The sequence below is a fragment of the Schistocerca americana genome, chromosome 8 (assembly GCF_021461395.2).
Source record: "Schistocerca americana isolate TAMUIC-IGC-003095 chromosome 8, iqSchAmer2.1, whole genome shotgun sequence".
Classification (NCBI taxonomy): Eukaryota; Metazoa; Arthropoda; class Insecta; order Orthoptera; family Acrididae; genus Schistocerca; species Schistocerca americana.
Window position 1 is genome coordinate 187467658 of NC_060126.1, and position 22601 is coordinate 187490258.

General features: G+C 39.7%; 2 protein-coding genes across 5 annotated transcripts in view; one reads left to right on the forward strand and one right to left on the reverse strand.

Annotated features, from left to right (window-relative positions):
* Positions 1-22601, forward strand: part of LOC124545363 (transcription initiation factor IIA subunit 1-like) — an 80111-nt gene that overhangs the window by 29679 nt on the left and 27831 nt on the right. The gene's annotated exons all lie outside the window — the stretch shown is intronic.
* LOC124545365 (hsp70-binding protein 1) overlaps positions 1-22601 on the reverse strand; it is a 45500-nt gene that overhangs the window by 12025 nt on the left and 10874 nt on the right. For all 3 annotated transcript variants that reach the window (XM_047124276.1, XM_047124277.1, XM_047124275.1), the window contains exons 4-5: positions 17919-18071; positions 11674-11882 (exon numbers count right to left, since the gene is read on the reverse strand). In XM_047124276.1, coding sequence (XP_046980232.1) covers positions 11674-11882; positions 17919-18071 — 362 coding nt within the window. The remainder of the gene's footprint in view (positions 1-11673; positions 11883-17918; positions 18072-22601) is intronic.

Genomic DNA, 22601 nt, shown 5'->3' on the forward strand with positions numbered 1-22601 from the left:
CTACTCAGCACAGTTCTTTTGTTTGTAAACTCCTGTCATTTTTCTGTGTATCACACTCAGCTGACCATAGGCAACATTCCTCCCCCTCCCCCACCAGATTGCTGCTTCCATCCCATGTGATGTTGCATTCTGGTCTGAGATGCTGGAGTTAGCGGTCGCGTGTGTGTGTGTGTGTGTGTGTGTGTGTGTGTGTTTTGTACTAATGAAGGCTGTGACTGAAAGCTATATATGAGTGTTTTTTAACTGTGCCTGTCTATAACTCTACAGTTGATTATAACTTACTTACCAAAAAGAAGACATGTCAAGTTATAGACAGGCACAGTTAAAAAACACTCATATATAGCTTTCAGTCACAGCCTTCATTAGTACAAAACACACACACACACACACACACACACACACACACACACACACACACACACACGACCGCTAACTCCAGCATCTCAGACCAGAATGCAACATCACATGGGATGGAAGCAGCAATCTGGTGGGGGAGGGGGAGGAATGTTGCCTATGGTCAGCTGAGTGTGATACACAGAAAAATGACAGGAGTTTACAAATGTATAGGCAGGTATATCTAGTGTATGGGTGCCACAAGATATCCAAAGTCATTTCCCTGCAGTGATGGCTGCTGCTCTGACACCACTGACATCTCGAGCTGCAATGGGAACTAAATATAGATAATTACGTATTCAACAGGAGTGGATCTTATCTTTTCAAGATAAATCATCAAGCAAATATTTTTCACAAAGTTTTAGTAGTAAAAAAAAGACATGTCATTGAATTCTAGCCAATATCCACTGCGGTAATATCGAGTCTCATGTCGTTTGGGCTGTACAGGGGGTTTCTGTATGCAGCCAACACAATTCCTTTCTCATCATCCATGTTCACTCGAAATGCCACCAACTGGCTCAGCTAGTTTGCCTGCATTGCTTCCCTGTACTTGTTTCAAATATGGTTCATAAAACAGTGATGGACTGGCGTTGAATGAGTCTGGCAATCCTTGCCTCAGCAAGATTTTTAGAACTCAGGCGGAAACCAGTGGAACACGAAAGGTGTTATGAACCACTAAATTAGTGTTTAGTACTGTTATAGTTTGGTTCCTTCAATGGTTCTTTGTACCCTGCTCAGTACAATACTTGAATTTGGTGTAATAGCTGCTGCAAAAAGGTAGGAATTAAGGAGAAGGGACCTGGGTAAACTGAAAGAACCACAGGTTGTAGAGAGTTTCAGAGAGAGCACTAGGGAGTGACCGACAGGAACAGGGGAAGGGAATACGGTAGAAGAAGAACGGATAGCTCTCAGAGATGAAATATTGAAGGCAGCAGTGGATCAAGGAGGTAAAAAAATGAGGGCTAGTAGAAATCCTTGGGTAACACAGGAGATATTGAATTTAATTGATGAAAGTAGAAAATATAAAAATGCAGTAAATGAAGCAGACAAAAGGGAATACAAACATCGAAAGAATGAGATTGACAGGAAATGCAAAACGACTAAGCAGGAATGGCTAGCTGACAAATGTAAGGACGTATGGGGTGTTCAAAAAGTCTCTCCGCAGCGCCATATGATTGTTAGCCACACGTGCCGTATGATTGTTCGCCTGTCTGGGTTACTTCCCTTCAAGTGGACTCTTCCAACATTCCACTGTTTTGTTTAGATCTCAGCCAGCATCAGTATTATCGTCGTTGTGTGTCATTACGTGTTGATGTGAACGTTTAAGTTTAGTTCCTTTGTTTTGTTTTTGTTACTGTTAAAATGCTAACCATTGAAGAGCGCATGTTTTTGGTCGAACAAATGTTCAAAGTTGGGGGTAAATACACAGTCTCAGTTTGTCAAACATTTAATTTGGGTTTCCCGGAGACAACACTCCCACATTGCAAAACTGTGCGAGATTTGACTAACAAATTTCGAAGTACTGGTTCAGTGACAGATGCACTGAGAAATGGTCATTGTAGCATTTTGTCTGAGGCTATACTCGATATTTCCGATAAAATGTCCATGAGTCCAAACAAGTCAGTAAGAAAACTCGCCCAGGAAATCGATGTTAGTGTCGGAACAGCCTACACAGCTGTCAGGAAAAAATTAGAACTTTTTTCATACAAAGTGACAGTCATGCAAGAACTGAAAAATACTGATCATGGCAAGAGACTGCATTATTGTCAATTGTTCAAAAATTTTGTTCAGCAAAATGGAAGGGATATTCTTAATGAAACGTTTTTCAGTGATGAGGCATCGTTTTATTTATCCGGGTTCATGAAATCGCCAAATTCTCGTATGCGGAGTACTGCAAATCTATTTTGTATTCATGAGGAACCACTTCATTCTGTGAAAATAGGAGTTTGGACTGAAATTTCTAGACGTCGGATTGTGGGTCCCATATTTTTCAATGAAACAATAAACACACGATACTGCAGTGATATTCTGTACCCATCCACAGGAGAACTAGTGTTTAGTGAAATACTGACTGGTTATTTTCAACAAGATGGTGCAACCACGCATACAGCTCGCGTTTCAATGTCACTGCTTGCTGATGCTTTTGGTGATCGCATAATTTCCTAGTGACTTTGGCCTCCACGATCGCCTGACTTAACACCACCTGTCTTTTTCTTCTGGGATGCAGTGAAAGCAACTGTCTATAAATACCATCCAAAATCCATCAATGAATTGAAAACTGCAATATCCACTTTCACTGCTTTTGTTACAGAAGAATTGTTACAGCTTGTGTTTGGAAACATGACTAGACGAATTGAATTGTGTATTCAACAACAGGGGGGACACTTTTAACATTTAATGTGAAAATTTGTAAGTACAAATGAACATTCAATAAATTAATAACTTGTATTCCACTGAGTTTCATTTCGGTATATTCACTTACTGTGTCATATGGCATGCACGGCTAACAATCATATGGCACTGCGGAGAGACTTTTTGAACACCCTGTAGAAACATACATTACTAGGGGTCAGATAGATGCCACCTACAGGGAAATTAAGGAGACCTTTGGAGAAAAGAGAACCACCTGTATAAATATCAAAAGCTCAGATGGAAAACCAGTCCTAAGCAAAGAAGGGAAAGCAGAAAGGTGGAAGGAGTATACAGAGGGTCTAGGGAAGGGAGATGTACTTGAGGGCAATATTATGGAAATGGAAGAGAATGTATATGAAGATGAGATGCGAGAGATAATACTGCATCAAGAATTTGACAGAGCACTGAAAGACCTATGTTGAAACAAGGCCCTGGCAGTGGACAATATTCCGTTAGAACTACTGATACTTTTGGGAGAGTCAGCCATGACAAAACTCTTCCATCTGGTGAGCAAGAGTTATGAGACAGGCGAAATAACCTCAGATTTCATGAAGAATATAATAATTCCAATACCAAAGAAAGCAGATGCTGACAGTTGTGAAACCTACCAAACTATCAAAATTTAATAAGTCACAGTTGCAAAATATTAACATGAATTCTTTACAGAAGAATGGGAAAACTGGTAGAAGTCAACATCAGGGAAGATCAGTTAGGATTCCAGAGAAATGTAGGAACACGTGAGGCAATACTGACCCTAAGACTTCTCATAGAAAATAGGTTAAGGAAAGGTAAACCTACGCCAATAGTACTTGCAGACTTACAGAAAGCCTTTGACAAAGTTGACTGGAATACTCTCTTTGAAATTCTACAGGTGGAAGGGGTAAAATACAGGTAACGAAAGGCTATTTACAATTTGTACAGAAACCAGATGGCAGTTATAAGAGTCGAAGGGCACAAAGGGGAAGCTGTGGTTGAGAAGGGAGTGAAACAGGGTTGTAGCCTACTGCCGATATTATTTGATCTGTATATTGAGCAAGTAGTAAAGGAAACAAAAGAAAAATTTAGAGTAGGAATTAAAATCCATGGCGAAGAAATAAAATCTTTGAGGTTTGTTGATGACATCGTAATTCTGTCAGAAACGGCAAAGGACTTGGAAGAGCAGCAGTTGATTGGAATGGACAATGTCTCAAAAGGAAGATTTAAGATAACCATCACCAAAAGTAAAATGAGGATAATGGAATTTTGTCTAATTAAATCAGGTGATGCTGAGGGAACTAGATGAGGAAATGAGACACTTAAAGTAGTTGATGAGTTTTGCTATTTGGGAAGTAGAATAACTAGTGATGGTTGAAGTAGAAAGGTTATAGAGTGTAGACTGGTAATGGCAAGGAAAGCATTTCTGAAGAAGAGAAATTTGTTAACATCCAGTATAGATTTAAATGTCGTGAAGTTTTTTTCCGAAAGTATTTGTATGGAGTGTAGCCGTGTACGGAAGTGAAACACAGACAGTAAACATTTTAGACAAAAAGAGAATAGACGCTTTTGAAATGTGGTGCTGCAGAAGAATGCTGAAGATTAGATGGGTAGATCACATAACTAATGAGGTTGTTGTTGTTGTTGTTGTTGTTGTGGTCTTCAGTCCTGAGACTGGTTTGATGCAGCTCTCCATGTTACTCTATCCTGTGCAAGCTTCTTCATCTCCCAGTACCTACTGCAACCTACATCCTTCTGAATCTGGTTGGTGTATTCATCTCTTGGTCTCCCTCTGCGATTTTTACCCTCCACGCTGCCCTCCAATGCTAAATTTGTGATCCCTTGATGCCTCAAAACATGTCCTACCAACCGATCCCTTCTTCTAGTCAAGTTGTGCCACAAACTCCTCTTCTCCCCAATCCTATTCAATACCTCCTCATTAGTTACGTGATCTACCCACCTTATCTTCAGCATTCTTCTGTAGCACCACATTTCGAAAGCTTCTATTCTCTTCTTGTCCAAACTGGTTATCGTACATGTTTCACTTCCATACATGTCTACACTCCATACAAATACTTTCAGAAACGACTTTCTGACACTTAAATCTATACTCGATGTTAACAAATTTCTCTTCTTCAGAAACGATTTCCTTGCCATTGCCAGTCTACATTTTATATCCTCTCTACTTCAACCATCATCAGTTATTTTACTCCCTAAATAGCAAAACTCCTTTACTACTTTAAGTGTCTCATTTCCTAATCTAATCCCCTCAGCATCACCTGATTTAATTTGACTACATTCCATTATCCTCGTTTTGCTTTTGTTGATGTTCATCTTATATCCTCCTTTCAAGACACTGTCCATTCCGTTCAACTGCTCTTCCAAGTCCTTTGCTGTCTCTGACAGAATTACAATGTCATCGGCGAACCTCAAAGTTTTTACTTCTTCTCCATGAATTTTAATACCTACTCCAAATTTTTCTTTTGTTTCCTTTACTGCTTGCTCAATATACAGATTGAATAACATTGGGGAGAGGCAACTCACTCCTTTCCCAGCCACTGCCTCCCTTTCATGCCCCTCGACTCTTATAACTGCCATCTGGTTTCTGTACAAATTGCAAATAGCCTTTCGCTCCCTGTATTTTACCCCTGTCACCTTCAGAATTTGAAAGAGAGTATTCCAGTTAACGTTGTCAAAAGCTTTCTCTAAGTCTACAAATGCTAGAAACGTAGGTTTGCCTTTTCTTATGATGTACTAATGAGGTACTGAATAGAATGGAGGAGAAGAGAAATTTGTGGCACAACCTGACTCGAAGGGATCAGTTGGTAGGACACATTACGACGCGTCAAGGGATCACCAATTTAGTATTGGAGGGAAGCATGGGGGATAATGCAGTAAGCAGATTCAGAAGACTGTAGGTTGCATTAGTTACTTAGAGATGAAGATACTTTGCACAGGATAGAGTAACATGGAGAGCTGCATCAAATCAATCTTTGAACTGAAGACCACCACCACAACAACAACAACAACGTAACAACAGCTACTACTACTACTTTTACTACTACCAACACTATTCACAGTCAACCAGTAGCCTCACCCACTGTGGAAGTGCGAGGAATAAGTTATCCGATTAATAGTGAATGCCTGAATGGTGTGCGAATCCTGATCCCTCTTAAGTACATTGCTGGTTGTGGTATCTGAGCAGACCTTATGGATGGACTCAACACCGCAGATTGTTATGCAATGAGTACCACTGAAAGAAAGGCTACATCTGGGAGCTTTAGCTTACCAATAGCTTCACAGTTGTTACTGAGAAAGATAGTTTTTATCTCTTACTATGATTACGCGCTGCACTGAATGTATGTAACAAGTTAAACCTGTGAACCCCAACATCTGAAAAGTATTTCTCATTAGTAACATATGACCTTGAGAGCTTGGATAAGCCAAAACTCCTTACTATGCAATTTCTATTGGAGATGCTAAACGTGTAGCACTATAAGAGAGCATTTGCAGAGTTTGGAAGTAAGTTCGAACTTTGAGCAACTCTGTCAAAATGTTTGGCGGTGCACTTAATTTGTCACATATATTCAACACGGAGTAAAAGATTTCTTTTTCAGAACTGGTAATGTTAACTACAGTATAAAGTTGTTTTTGTTCATGTGCAATGTACAAGAAATATTAGCAAAATAAGTGCAATACAAGAATATTGCACGTTTCATAAAATAAGTTAGGAAGACAGTACACTAAATTAATTGTTGTTAAAATTTTATGCATCACATTAATTATTACTGGTGATGGTGTTAACAATAATCAAATAATTATGTAATTACAATATTAGAGAAGGAAAGTGAGTACTCACTGTATAGCAGAGATGCTGAGTCGTGATAGGCACAACAAAAAGATTCACAAAATTATAACTTTCGGCTATTAATTTCTTTGTCAGCAATAGACACACATATGCACACGCACGCACACACTCCGCAAATGCAACTCGCACACATGTCTGCAGTCTCAGGCAACTGAAACCACTCTGTGAGCAGCAGCACCAGTGCACGATGGGAATGGCAACTGGGTGGGGTTAAGGTGGAGGCTGGGGCGGGGAGGGGGAGGGATAGTATGGTGAGGGTGGCAAACAGTGAAGTGGTGCAGTTTAGACGGAGGGCAGTAGAGAACTTCTCCCTCATTGCTTCACCTGGTCCTACTCAACCCAACAAGTCACCTTCCTAGATTTTGACCTCCACCTCAGAGATGGCTACATCAGTACCTCCTTCCATATCAAACCTGCTAACTACCAGCAATACCTCCACTTCGACAGCTGCCACGCATTCCATACGAAGAAGTCCCTTCCGTACAGCCTAGCCATCTGTGGTCATCGCATCTGCAGTGACGAGCAGTCCCTCTCGGAATATACCGAGGGTCTCAGTGAAGCCTTCACTGACTGTAATTATCCTCCCAATGTAGTACAAAAATGAATCTGCCATGCCTTATCTTTCCGGCATCCCACCACCTCCCAAGTCTGGCCACAGAGAAGCATTTTCCTTGTAACTCAGTGCCATCCAGGACTGGAGCAACTGAAATACATTCTCCGCCAGGGTCTCGATTACCTCTTGTCGTGCCCCGAAATGAGAAATGTCCTGCCCACTATCCTTCTCACCTCTCCTACAGTGGTATTCCGCTGTCACCCGAACCTACGCAATATACTCGTCCATCCTTACACAACCCCCGCTCCCAAGGCTCATACCCTTACAACTGACTTAGGTGCAAGACCTGTCCCATTCCTATCACCACCTACTCAAGTCCGGTCACTAACATCACCTATCCCATCAAAGGCAGAGCTACCTGTGAAACCAGTCATGTGATTTATAACAAGCTAACCACTGTGCCGCATTGTATGTAGGCATTACAACCAACAAGCTGTCTCTCTGCATGAATGGCCACCGACAAACTGTGGCCAAGAAATAAGTGGACCACCCTCTTGCTGAGGATGCTGCCAAACACATTATCTTTCATTTCAATGACTGCTTCACAGCCTGTGCCACATGGATCCTTCCCATCAACACCAGCTTTTCTGAATTACACAGGTGGGAACTTTCCCTGCAATACATCCTGCGTTCCTATAACCGACCTGGCCTCAACCTTTGTTAGTTACTGTCCTCAGCCATCCAGCCCCCTCCCTGTTCCCATTCGAGCACTACACAGCTGCCATTTCACCGCCACACCCATTCTTTTAATTTCTTTCTATTTCTCTCCTTTCCACTACTCTCCCCCCTCCCCACCTTCTCTCCTGCCCTCCGTCTAAACTGCTGCACTTCACTGTCTGCCACCCCCACCATACTATCCCTCCCCCTCACTGCCCTAACCTCCTCCTTACCCCCACCCAATTGCCACTCCCATCATGCACTGGAACTGTTGCTCGCAGAATGGTTTCAGTTGCCTGAGACTGCAGACGTGTGTGCGAGTTGTGTGTGTGTGTGTCTATTATTGACAAAGGCCTTAATGGCCGAAAGCTATAATTGTGCGAATCTTTTTGTTGTGCCTATCGCGACTCAGCATGTCCGCTATATGGTGAGTAGCAACTTTCCTTCCCTAATACTGTTACGTTCCATCCTGGATTTTCCATTGTTTAATTATGTACTTACATATGTTCATATCCAGAATTGCAAACAAATTCTTCATTTCTATTGAACAAGTTTGTAATTAGTGATTTATCTTCATAGCAGTTTTAAGGAATTCTGAGAGTTACTTTTATTATATGGTCTGAAATATACTTAGAATCAAATACAGTAATTTTGTATAGTTTTGAGATTATTGTGTTGCTCGCACTTTATTTCAATGAAAATTATGGGGAAAATTGTATGAAATACAATTACATAACACAACTTCTGCCTGTCACTTGTTCATACTAACAGAGCATTGTCAATTCTTCATTAAATGGCATCCTACACTTTTTATGCAAGTTTTTAGCATGAACACTTCACAAGCTCTGTTATCACACATTTGAATGCAGAAGAGTTATGTCTAAATAACGCATACAGTTTGCAGTATGCAGCACTGCACTGATAATATGAACTAATACGCCATCAGTAATACTGAATGAACTGAATATTAAACAATTACAGGACAAAATATTAGTCACCCATCTCCCTCTTACGAGAGCACACTGGTATCAAGTGATGATGTGACCAATGCGGACATAGGTCATAACAGTGAAGTGGTGTGTGTGTGTGTGTGTGTGTGTATATATACCTGCCAGCGCTTTTGTTTGGTAAGTTTCATCATCTTTCTTTTTAGATATATTTTTCCCACGTGGAATGTTTCCCTCTATTATATTCATATATATATATATATATATATATATATATATATATACACACTAGCAGGTTGTACAGAACCAGCATGATAAGATGGGTGAAAATGGAGATTTAATAGAATGGCAGAAGGGAGCTATTGTATTTGGATGTGTCCAAGACCACATTGTGAATTAAGTTGTCAGATTTGGTGATGAATTGACATGGGCTGTCCAACATGTCTGCAAGGAATGGAGTACCACTTGTAGCCATGAATGAGGGCACTTCAAAAAGTAAGTTACACATTATAACACTGTGTAACACTTCAAAGTGATTCAGGTACTTGATGCTATCTTTCAATATGGTTACCAAGTTTCCAATAACTGTCAGAATGTTCTGTCAATTGTTCAATACCTCAACAGCAGATATCTACTCCTCAAGTCATGGAACCATTTCTGAAGCAACGTGTGAATGATCTCATTGTTGGAAAATCTCCTTCCACTCAGACGCTATTTCAGCTTTCTGAAAATGGTGAAAATCATATGGTGAAAAATATGGACTTCCTGATAAGCATCATCTGTGACTTTGTGGCCTTGGCACCATCTCACTATGGCTGGACCTGACACAGCATTTGATCTGTATACTGCCAGAATTTTAAGGTGAACCTGTGTGCAATTTAGACTTTTGTCCACAAGAATTGTACTATACTGTGCACTTCTTTCCACGAACAATACGAGACTGGAGTAGAAGGGAGAACTGATAGAGGTACTCAAGGTACCCTCCGCCACACACCGTCAGGTGGCTTGCGGAGTATGGATGTAGATGTAGATATACATTCCCAGTTACCACACCATTTCACACGCACACTGTAATGCACCTGTTATGTGTACTGCCTAAAACTGCCTGCACAAAATGCAGAACATGTATTCTCACCTGACAATGTGTTCGTGTGCAGTGGTCTTAGTGTGGGATCAGATGTATGAGTTACTTTCTGAAATCCCTATGTAACACAGCTTAAGAACAGCGCCTGTAAAAAGATCCTACCTGCAAGAGATCTGGGACAAATGTCACACCTCGTCAGTGACAACTGGTTTCAGATCTGACAAGAATTGCAACTAGCAGTGAATGCAGGTCCATTTCAGCCAGCTTTCGAGCAAACAATGTGAAGGGAACTGCATTCAATGGATATTTGCAGACTGAAATCTCACAAAAGGCCATTGCTCACAGTGGGACATAAAACTGGAGTGGAAGCTTTTAGTATATCCAATGGGTCGAAATTTTGCCTCTTTTCAAAAGAGACAAGGCACTAAGTCACTTGATGGTCCAATAAAGTGTTTAGCTCACAGTGTGTAGAGGGTGTAGTTTACTCTGGAAGCGATTCTGTGTTGTTTTGGGATTGTGTTTTTGTACCGTGACTTAACGTTAGCTAGGATGTTTTATTTCAACATTCTCAGTGACCAAGTGCTACCCTTTCCTGTACATCTTCATGATGAGTAAACTGTGAACATTTCCATCTGCCAAAATCATAACATCCATGTTCACATGGCTTCACGTATTCGTCATCGGGCACCCAACTGTACCTCAATTGGCCTGCTAAGTCGTCTGATCTTAACCCTGCAGTAAATTTCTGGGACTGTAGCACTCAACATCCTTGCAATTTGGTAGCTCTAAAGGATTATAATTATCAGTGAGTGGCTTCTTTGGGATATGGCACATTGGATGAAACTTGCAAATACTCTTCCTCCCAAAATTGAGGCCATTATGAAGGGAAGATGTGTTATGCTCTATTACCATGATATCTCGAGGGAATGATAACTTTTTTTGGCAAGTGTGCTTATGAAAACATATATTTTTGCAGTATATTGTTACTCATTTAATTACAATTCTAATTTAAGTCAGCTGGTCCTTTCTGGGTCATATAACACCCTGAGAAAATCACAATATCTTCGGTTAAAAATCACGAGTAGTTGTAGAACGCTCTACATGATGAATGTCAATACCTGTACTTATGAATACCAATTAATCATGTATTTCTTGCTAGTAGCTTTATATGCCTGAAATGGGTGACACTATTTTAACGGACTTCTGCTACTCAATTTGTGTGATTTGTCATCTAATGAGAGGTATCATGAGATCATCACTCCCTTCACCCTTCCCCCCCCCCCCCCCCCAAAACTCACACACTAAATGAGCTCCACTACTATGTTGCCAATGCAATGAGACACAAGTCATTCAGAGCAGAGAAAGATGCGGAATGCAGCCAACAATGATCTACTTAAGGACCCATCCTATAATTTAAACTGTGGTGATTTAGGGAAACTATGAGAAACCTAAATCAAGATAGACAGATGATATTTGAGTCTCAGTCCTCCAGTGTCTTAATCATTATGCTAGCTTGCATAAAGTGTATAAAAAAGGAGAGGAGAATATTTGAGGAGAGGAGCAATATTTGATCCCTTTTAAATAGTTCAAGTATAAAACTATATTTGATGACATTCCAAGAAGCAAAAATAATTTAAGAATATCTTCAAACACAGATTATGTAGGCTTGAATGATGTAAACTTGTTGCAACAGCTGTTTCAGGTTGTATTTCCCATTTTTACTTACTCTGAATTCCTCCTTGCCAGACACGTTTTGCATAATCTGGAACAGTTTATCGCGAAGGTGCAGTTCTGGCCTCCGACACTCTTGCTGAGATAATTCGTGATCTGACACAAGTGCAACAACTGCTGATAGCAGATGTTCAACAGCTGGGCTGCCCTCTGGTCCAACCAGTCCTATGAGCTGTTCTATAAATCCCATCTTACAAAGCTCATCTGAGAACAGAGATTTGACAGATATTTTACATTTGTTATATTTTGAACATAAATACAGAAATGACAGTCAAAAGTACACATTTGCATACAAGAGAAAGAAAAAGGATAAACATGATTTATTACTGCTTATAATATATGCTACGCTGTTACTGCTGTACCATTCTGCATGCAGTTTGTGTTAAGCAACAATTATGTATGCCTTTGTTAAATAAAAATCTTACACAGCTATTTATGCACAGCATTCATTATTCATAGTAAGACTAAACTGTTCTTAATCAAGAGTCAATGAGTTGACATGCTGAGTAGTGGGCAGATGCCCAGCTGAATAGTGTTATAAGATTTTGAATATGATTAGACCTACATATTTAAGGTACTCATTAGTTTTCTAGCTTCTAATTGCAATTATCACAACACTAATATTATTATTGGAATTATTTTTTCTTGGAGAATGGCAACATCCATCAAAAGCAGTGTAGATTTATTAGCAGATGACTAGTTAATCAATTGTTTTTAGCTTAAGCATGTCACGACTGCAACTAAAAACAGTTATGTATTTGATGCCAAGGACTTTTCATTAAACTTGATGCACTGTTAATTCATGACAAAGATGCTTGCTTGACCAAAATTCACTGTCCATGAATAAATATACACTATGTGATCAAGAGTATCCAGACACCACGAAAAACATATATTTTTCATATTAGGTGCATTGTGTGGTTGCCTACTCCCAGGTACTCCATATCAGCAACCTCAGTAGTCATTTGACATCTTGAGAGAGCAGAATGGGGTGCTCCACGGGACTCACGGACTTCGAATGTGGTCAGGTGATTGGGAGTCACTTGTGTCACATGTCTGTATGTGATATTTCCACACTCCTAAACTTCCCTAGATCTGCTGTTTCCAATGTGATAGTGAAGTGGAAACGTGAAGGGACATGTACAGCACAAAAGCGTACTAGCTGACCTCGTCTGTTGACTGACAGGGACTGCCAACAGTTGAAGAGCGTCGTAATGTGTAATAGGCAGACACCTATACAGACCATCATACAGTAATTCCAAACTGTATCAGGATCCACTGCAAGTTGTATGACAGTTACGTGGAAGGTGAGAAAACTTAGATTTCATGGTTGAGCAGCTGCTCATAAGCCACACATCACGCCAGTAAATGCCAAACAACAACTCGCTTGGTGTAAGAAGCGTAAACATTGGATGACTGAACATTAGAAAAATGTTGTGTGGAGTGACGAATCACAGTACACAATGTGGCGATCTGATGGCAGGATGTGAGTATGGCGAATGCCCAGTGAATGCCATCTGCCAGTGTGTGTAGTGCCAACAGTAAAATTCGGAGGCGGTGGTGTTATGGTGTGATCATGTTTTTCATGGAGGGAGCTTGCACCCCTTATTGTATTGCGTGGCACTATCACAGCACAGGCTTACATTGATGTTTTAAGCACCTTCTTGCTTCCCACTGTTGAAGAGCAATTCGGGGATGGTGATTGCAACTTTCAACATGATCGAGCACCTGTTCATAATGCATGGCCTGTGGCAGAGTGGTTACACGACAATAACATCCCTGTAATGGACTGGTCTGCACAGAGTCCTGACCTGAATCCTATAGAACACCTTTGGGATGTTTTGGAACGCCGACTTCGTGCCAGGCCTCACCGACCCACATAGATACCTCTTCTCAGTGCAGCACTCCATGAAGAATGGGCTGCTATTCCCCAAGAAACCTTCCAGCACCTGATTGAACATATGCCTGCGAGAGTGGAAGCTGTCATCAAGGCTAAGGGTGGGCCGACACAACACTGAATTCCAGCATTACCGATGGAAGACACCTAAGTCATTTTCAGCCAGTATCTGGATACTTTTGGTCACATAGTGTATATTACAACAGCTTTTGGTGAGTCCATGATGCCATTATTTAAATACATTGAAGATATCCAGTACTGTCTACAGAGAAATTACTGATGGTATTGAGAGTGCAGTGTGGGCCAGATGCTGAAACATTACAGGTATGTTGACTAATTAGTTTCGCTTTCTGCCACCAGGTGAAAATGTGGTGCTGTAAGCAGTCAGAATGTGATGTGAGCAGGAAAAGGGGAGGAACAATCAAACACATGATAACGGTGGTCCTGGCATGTTCATTAAGATATACTGTCAAGTTACAACACCTGTTCAATATGGTCTCCCGACTTAGCAACATGCTGCATCCTAACATGGCATGGTCGACAGTTGCTCACAGCATATCCAGTGTAATCAGAGCAATATGCTATCCTTCAGATCTGGAAGAGTCCAGATACACTACTGGTCATTAAAACTGCAACACCACGAAGATGATGTGCTACAGATGCGAAATTTAACCGACAGGAAGAAGATGCTGTGATGTGCAAATGATCAGCTTTTCAGAGTATTCACACAAGGTTGGTGCTGGTGGTGACACCTACAACATGCTGACATGACGAAAGTTTCCAACTGATTTCTCGTACACTAACAGCAGTTGTCCGGCGTTGCCCGGTGAAACGTTGTAGTGATGCCTCGTGTAAGGAGGAGAAATGCGTACCATCACGTTTCCGACTTTGATAAAGGTCAGATTGTAGCCTATCGTGATTGCGGTTTATCGTATCATGACATTTGCCCGGGTTGATCGAGATACAATGACTGTTAGCAGAATAGGGAATCAGTGGGTTCAGGAGGGTAATACAGAACGCCGTGCTGGATCCCAATGGCCTCGTATCACTAGCAGTCGAGATGACAGGTATCTTATCCGCATGGCTGTAACGGATCGTGCAGCCACGTCTTGATCTCTGAGTCAACAGATGGGGACACTTGCAAGACAACAACCACCCGCATGAACAGTTCGATGACGTTTGCAGCAGCATGGACTATCAGCTCGGAGACCATGGCTGCGGTTACCCTTGACGCTGCATCACAGACAGGAGCGCCTGTGATGGTGCACTCGGCGACGGACCTAGATTCACGAATCTCAAAACGTCATTTTTTTGGATGAATCCAGGTTCTGTTTACACCATCATGATGGTCGCATCCGTGTTTGATGACATCGCGGTGAACACACATTGGAAGCGTGTATTCGTCATCGCCATACTAGCGTATCACCCGGCTTGATGGTATGGGGTGCCATTGGTTACACGTCTCGGTCACCTCTTGTTCGCATTGACGGCACTACATTTCAAATGTGTTACGACCCATGGCTCTACCCTTCATTCGATCCCGAAACCCTACATTTCAGCAGGATAATGCACGACCACATGTTGCAGGTCCTGTACGAAGCTTTCTGGATACAGAAAATGTTCGACTGCTGCCCTGGCCAGACATTCTCCAGATCTCTCACCAATTGAAAATATCTGGTCAATGGTGGCCGAGCAACTGGCTCGTCTCAATACGCCAGTCACTACTCTTGATGAACTGTGGTATCGTGTTGAAGCTGCATGGGCAGCTGCACCTGTACATGCTGTCCAAGCTCTGTTTGACTCAATGCCCAGGCGTATCAAGGCCATTATTACAGCCAGAGGTGGTTGTTCTGGGTACTGATTTCTGAGTATCTATGCACCCAAACTGCGTGAAAATTTAATCACATGTCAGTTCTAGTATAATATATTTGTCCAATGAATACCCGCTTATCATCTGCATTTCTTCTTGGTGCAGCAGTTTTAATGGCCAGTAGTGTACATCCCTGGTAAACATGATATTTTATTTCGGGGGATCTGGAAGGCCACACGTCTTGAAATTGCCTAGATATGATACGGCTCTTACTGAAGATTTCCCAAAGCAAATCTTTCACCTGGCAAGCAACATATGGTGTAGTCCCATCTTGCATGAAAATTAGTTGTGTGGGCACAGTTGCGTTCTTGCAAAGCTGGAATCCTGTGTTGCACAAGAAGTTTCTTATAACATGCTGATGCCACTGTATACCTAACAAGTGCACAAGGTGTCACCTCCTCGAAGAAAAACAGACGGAGAATGAAGGAGTTTGTGAAACCACACCACACAGTCACATAAGCTGAGTGCAGTGGATGTTCCTGCACAACATGTGGCAGAGTAGAGCTCCATACGTGACAGTTCTATGCATTCATGGCAATGTACAGAGAAAAATGTGCCCCTTCCATCCAAATAATATTCTCGGTGACATGTCATCCATTTCTATATGTGCCAAAAAATGAAGGGCAAAATCATGGCATTGTAGCCTGCCTTGGGGCTTTATTTTATAGACATTCTGGATCTTGTACAGATCCCAGTGTAAAATGGCCTGCAAAAATCTTTTGAACTGTGGACCATGGAAGATACAATTCCCACGATTTGAGCACTGGCTGCAGAATCTGAGGCATGTGCTGCATGGTCAGCTATAGCTACAGCAACTTTATCAACAACTGCTATGGGAATGGGCTGACCCCCTCTCCTTGCTGCACCACGTAACTTGCCTGTTTCTTCAAATTTCTTGAACCTGTTCTTTAGCCCTTTTATTGACTTGGGGCCCTTTCGCTGCTATTTCTATCGGCTGCTATTACCACTATTCTGGTAAAACAAGTTTACCAGCAGTGCACAGACTTTCTCATAAATTGCCTTTGTGTTTAATACAGAATACTTCAACTGTCTTAACCCTTTACACCAACAGTCACTTTTCAAACAAAATCAACATGCACTGCCAAGCGACAACAGCATACCGACATCAAAACAAGAAACATTTCACATTCTGTTTCAGCATCATGTGATTATATCGATTACTTGCAACTAATCATTTAACATTGTACTTGCTACTTTATCTTTGGTTTCTACAGAAGGTTGTGAAAGACTGATGTTTATTAGCCTATACATTTTGTGTTTGTATCAGCTCTGTTCAAGATTTTCTAGTTTTGACGATGGGAGGAATAGGAATAAAGTGCCTCCTTCACAACTGCAGGAGCAATAAAGGCAAACACACAAATTAATCTCAAAATTGTTCAAACACTTGCTCTATTGAGAGACACGGAAAGTAAAAATGCGACAACTTGAAAGCTAAAATGTACATGCAATGGAGGGGAAACATATTCATTCAAATTCCTGGATCATGTTGTTACAGTATAGGTAATATTTGTTACATCATGTCTGTGCATATGCATCTGCAATTATTACAAAATCAGACACGTGAACTAGAAACTATGTACACCATGGGAATACATCACATTGGTGACAAAGATAATATAAAGTGGTTGGCAGAAGAAATGATAACCCACAAGAGGGGTATTTGAAGTTGTTACATGTTGTATGACACATTAAACTGCATAATAAGAACATAAATACGAAACAAATTATATAGCAGACAGCTCTATCTAGCTATATATATATATATATATATATAAAAAAAAATAGCGGGAAACATTCCACATGGGAAAAATATATCTAAAAACAAAGATGATGTAACTTACCAAACGAAAGCATTAGTATGTTGATAGACACACAAACGAACACAAACACACACACAAAATGTGTGTGTGTTTGTTTGTGTGTCTATCAACATCATCTTTGTTTTTATATAAGAAACATTCCACATGGGAAAAATATATTAAAAACAAAGACTCCATGACTTACCAAACCGGGAAGCGCTGGTAGACAGACACAATAAAAAACACACACACAGAATTTCAAGCTTTCGCAACCAACGGTTGCTTCGTCAGGAAAGAGGGAAGCAGACATCATGTCTGCTTGTGTCTGTATATGTGTGGATGGATATATATATATGTGTGTGTGTGTGTGTGTGTGTGTGTGTGTGTGTGTGTGTGTGTGTGTGTGTGTACACACTTCCTGATGAAGCAACCGTTTGTTGCGAAAGCTTGAATTTTGTGTGTATGTTTGTGTGTCTATCGACCTGCCAGTGCTTTTGTTTGGTAAGTCCCATCATCTTTGTTTTTAGATATATTTTTCCCACGTGGAATGTTTCCCTCTAATGTTACTGCATCTAGTGCAATCAGAATCAGTGGCTAGTGTGATCAAACTAATCCTTAATAAAACAATGGAAAATCTGCGATATGTTGCAAACCTTTTATTTCTGTGCTTGAACAGAGACTTGACAATAGGAATGCAGATTTCACCTGCAACTTCTCAACATTGCTCTGCATAGCACGAAGGAGGACTGAGTATCCCGCATGTTTTATAAACTCTTGAAGAGCATTTTTATTCTCACGTACAAGACCTAAAATCAAAGGATGATGTCAGCCAATAAAACTACATAAAGTCCCAATGAGATAGATAAATGTGAAACATAAACATGCACTTGCAGAAGAAAAGCGAGAATCATACATTTAAGAAACCAAACTTTCTATGAACAGGACTTATGTAATGCTCCAATAATTCGTATAAACATTTTTTTTGCATAAAGGTCTTCAGTATGTCACAACTCCTCTCAGATATTGAAGAAAAAGCATTTTTTCGAAGTTTATACCATTATTATTATTATTATTATTATACAAATTTGGCCGCTAAAGACCGTGAAAACAGTTATTTCTTGCGCTTCTGGGAAGTCTTCTTTCTCTCAGTCCACACTTCCTTCATTCTTGCGCTGAAGGCGGCTTTTCTCTCTTCAGACCATTTAGTTCCACAAGTCTTCTTAATTTTCACACCGAAACCCGTGAATGAATTCAGTTTTTTTCTAAAAAGGTTTCTGTTAAATATTGTTTCCTGATCTATGTCCATTTCTTTTAGATCTCTTTCTGTGTTGATAAACCATAAACTTTTATTTTTTAGATTTGCGATGTACGAAAATATTTGTTTTGTAAGCCTATTCGGGTTCATCCTCATGATGTGAGAATAAAAGGAGCATCATCTTTTTCTAATTTCGTCTGTAATTTTGCTGCACTTCGTATACACTTCTTTGTTGCTTTTTAGTCTGTATACAGGCTTGCATTGATCATCTGTTATTTTCCTGTGTCCAAGAATTGTCCTCACAATTCTTCTTTCACGATTTTCTATCTGTTGTGCGTATGTAAAATTTGCCAGTGTTTCTGATGCATATAGTATCTGCAGTCTAATGACAGTCTGGTAGTGTCTGAGTTTATACCCATCCTGTTATCTTCCGCTAAGCCTCTTTATCCAGCGCATCTTCCTAGTCGATTCTGCGATTTTCCATTACTCCACTTATGTGGTCTGTCCAAGAATGTCGTGGCCTTGCGCACTTACGGCTGCCAGGTGGTTTCCATTCGTAAACCTTCTTTGGCCACCGATGATCTGGCATTCTCATCATAGGTCCGTACCATTTTAATGATTTTCTTTCAATTCTATCCATCACATTATCATTTGCCTTCATTCTAGCTCTTACTTCATCATTAGTTTTTCTTTCGATTCTTGATATTCTGGCACTCCATTTCCACAGCTATTAGTCTTCTTTTGAGATCTGCATTTAAGATCCATAGTTCTGATCCACAGCATAGCACTGATTCAACCATTATCTTACCTACTCTTTTCTTATTGCTGTTGGAAATATTCTTATCCCACCAAAAAGAATACATACACCGTAACACTTTTCCGCTTCGCTGTATTCTGTATTTTACTTCTGTATGGACCAAACCATTTTTATCAATATGTGCCCCGAGATATTTAAATTTCTCTACCTGTCTCATAACTGCTTTGTCATTGATGTGTACTTCAAATTTAGCATCACTATTCACCACCAGATACTCTGTTTTTGTTAGACTCATTTGTTGTATCATGAACTCAAGGTCATAATCATCTTGTGCTATAATAGGTTGGTCATCAGCAAAACCTAATGAAAATATCTGTACATTGTCAACAGTGATTCCCATTCCTCTGCAACTGTTCTTCCCATTTCAGAGAGCCACTTCTACATATAAATTGAACAAGATGTGTGACATACTGCAACCTTGTCGCAAACATTTAGTGACATTAATAGGTTCTGATAACTTTAAACCTCGTTTAATCTGTACCACATTATCTCACATTTCAATAATAATTTGTAAAAGGTGATCATCCATAACTATATCTTTCATAGCTTCCCACAGCTTAGCTCTAGGAACTGTATCGTAAGCTTTTGCTAAATCTACAAAGGCAATGTGTAGCTCCTCCCCTACTGCTATAAATTTCTACATTAGTTGTTGTAAAATAAATAGGCTATCTGTACAAGATCTGTTCTACCTAAACCCGCTCTCGTCTTCCACAATATGGTGGCCAACATTTTGTCTAATTTTTTCAAACATTATCTTGCCAAATAAGCTGCTCATTGTACAGTTGACACTAATGCCTCTATAGCAGTTTGTGTCTTTTCTATTCCCTTTCTTGAAAATAGAAACCATATATGACTTTTTCGATGAGTGAATTTCAATCCTTTTACAACAGTTGTTCACCAGGCAGGTTATTCGATTCTTCAGATATCTTCCTTCAGCCTTCAATAATTCAACAGGAATGTTTCCTGCACCAGGTGATTGGCCAGTCTTTATTTTAGTTCATGCACATTTCACTTCCTCTATTGTAATGTTTATATTTCGATCAGTTACTTCCACCTTCTCTTCATTCCCTTGCGTGTAATGTGGCCTATCTTCAATTTAAAGGTCTGCATAATGCTTTTTCTATTCTTTTAAGGGAATTAGGTTGTCTACTGATTTGTTTACTTGTGTTTTCTCCATACTGGTAACTGTCCTCCACACTTCTGTTGTTTCTGATCCACCTATTAAGACTCACAATTTCAATACATTTCTGTTCCCACATCTTTTCTAATTTAATTCTGTTTCTTAATTCGTAATTTGTTGTCTGGTAGTTTTGCCTGTCCTGTAGTGATTTAGTTGATAACCATTTTTTGTAGAGATTTTTCTTTTCCCTATTCAACATCTTCAGGTCATCAGACATCCATGGAGGATCCCATTTACCTAGACTCTTACTCTCAGTCCTTATTATCTCTAGAGAAATTTTGTAAGTGCTTTTTTAAATATTTTCATATTCTACTTCAACATTTTCATCTTCTGGAATCGCTTTTAGTTCATTTTCTAATCTAATTTGAAATAAATCCTTGATGCTGAACTGCTTCAGGAGAAAGAGCTTATACCTTTCCTGCTCTAATTTCTCACGATTGCTGTGGATCGACTTGTCCAGTTGTTGATGGTTTTCTCCTAAATGGGAACGTCAACTTTGCTAAAACTAAGCAGTGATCAGACCCACAGTTGACTCCCCGCATGACTCTACAGTCTTGAATTACCACTTTTGGCTGTTTCTTGGTAATGATGTAATCGATTATTGATTTCTGCTGTAATAATGGTCTCTCCCATGTATATCTGTGGGTATCTTTATGTGAATAGTGTATGTTCAGAATTTTCAAGTCGTATTGGTTACAAAATTCTACAAGATTTTCTCCAGAACTATTCATGACATTTCCTCCATATCTTCCTTGTCAGTATTATCATCAAATTACATGGCACTGAAACAGTTATAATAGGAGTGTATGCACCAAATGCCGATGCGGCACAGCAAACCAAAGATCATTTCTACCAGAAATTAGACCATCTACTCAACCAAGTCAAAAAGCACCAAGAAGTAATAACAGCAGGAGATTTTAATGTGAAGGTTGGCTCACAAGAAAATGAAGTTTATACCTAACCTCCTAATTATTTATTGGCTGACTAGCTTTTGGATTTGGCCATTTCCTCGAGCCACCTATTTACAGAGAACAAAATCTGGAGTGAGTCGTTATGTTGAATGTGGAGAATAAGGTATCAGTAATAATATTATCCATGTGGTAATTACTTATTTTGTAAGGTGCTGAAAAAGAAAAGAAAAAAATTACTGTACAACTGTGATGTGATGGAACGCTGTGTTTCATACTGAATATTGTCAGTGAGATTAATGCAATCGTGAAATAACTGGAATACAATAGAGATTACATATGACCTTATAATAAAATTCTTTGCATCAACATCTGTAAAAATTATAATAATACCTACAAAAAATAAACCACGTGTAACACAGTGTAATCCAGTGAGAAAAAATTCTTGTCTCTATTCCTCCATACCAAACATATCCTACATACAAAATACATAAGTAGTTCCCACAGGAACCATATTATTATGGATATCTTTATTAGCCTCTTTCAATGCATCCACTCATAACAAAAATGTTGTTCCCTGTAATAGGTGACTTGTGAAAATTGAGCAAAGTCTGAAACTAGTCAGCCAATAAATAATTAATAGCTTTGAGATAAACTTAAAAAAAAAAAAGTCTTTCCTTCAATCATTTTGTTTGTCTACATCAACTCAGGCTTGCAAAACTGTTCATTGTTAATGCTTTGTGCAGTCTGATAAACTGAGTACCCTCAGTTATTTTCAAGATTGACTTTCCCAATACTTCACAAAATCTCTAAGACTTACGTCAAACACTGGTACAAATTAAATTGAAATCATGAAAAATACTGGCAAACTCATCTTGAGGTCTCTAATTAATAACTCCTCTTGTTAATACATGAATGATACCTGCAACAATTAAAAATATAGTCACTGTAGCAAAAACAAACTTTACCATTATTATGATATGGATATATCTAAACAGTTTGTTTGTAATGAGTGCTGTTTACTGGTTTTCCTTTCCTAATTACCTGCATGGATAAAGGCTTATGAAGAATGGCATAAATTGTAATAAATTATATAAATATAATTTAACTACAGTATCTGAGAGTACAAAATACGAAGGACTACGATATTTTTAATAAGTTTTTACAGTATCATGA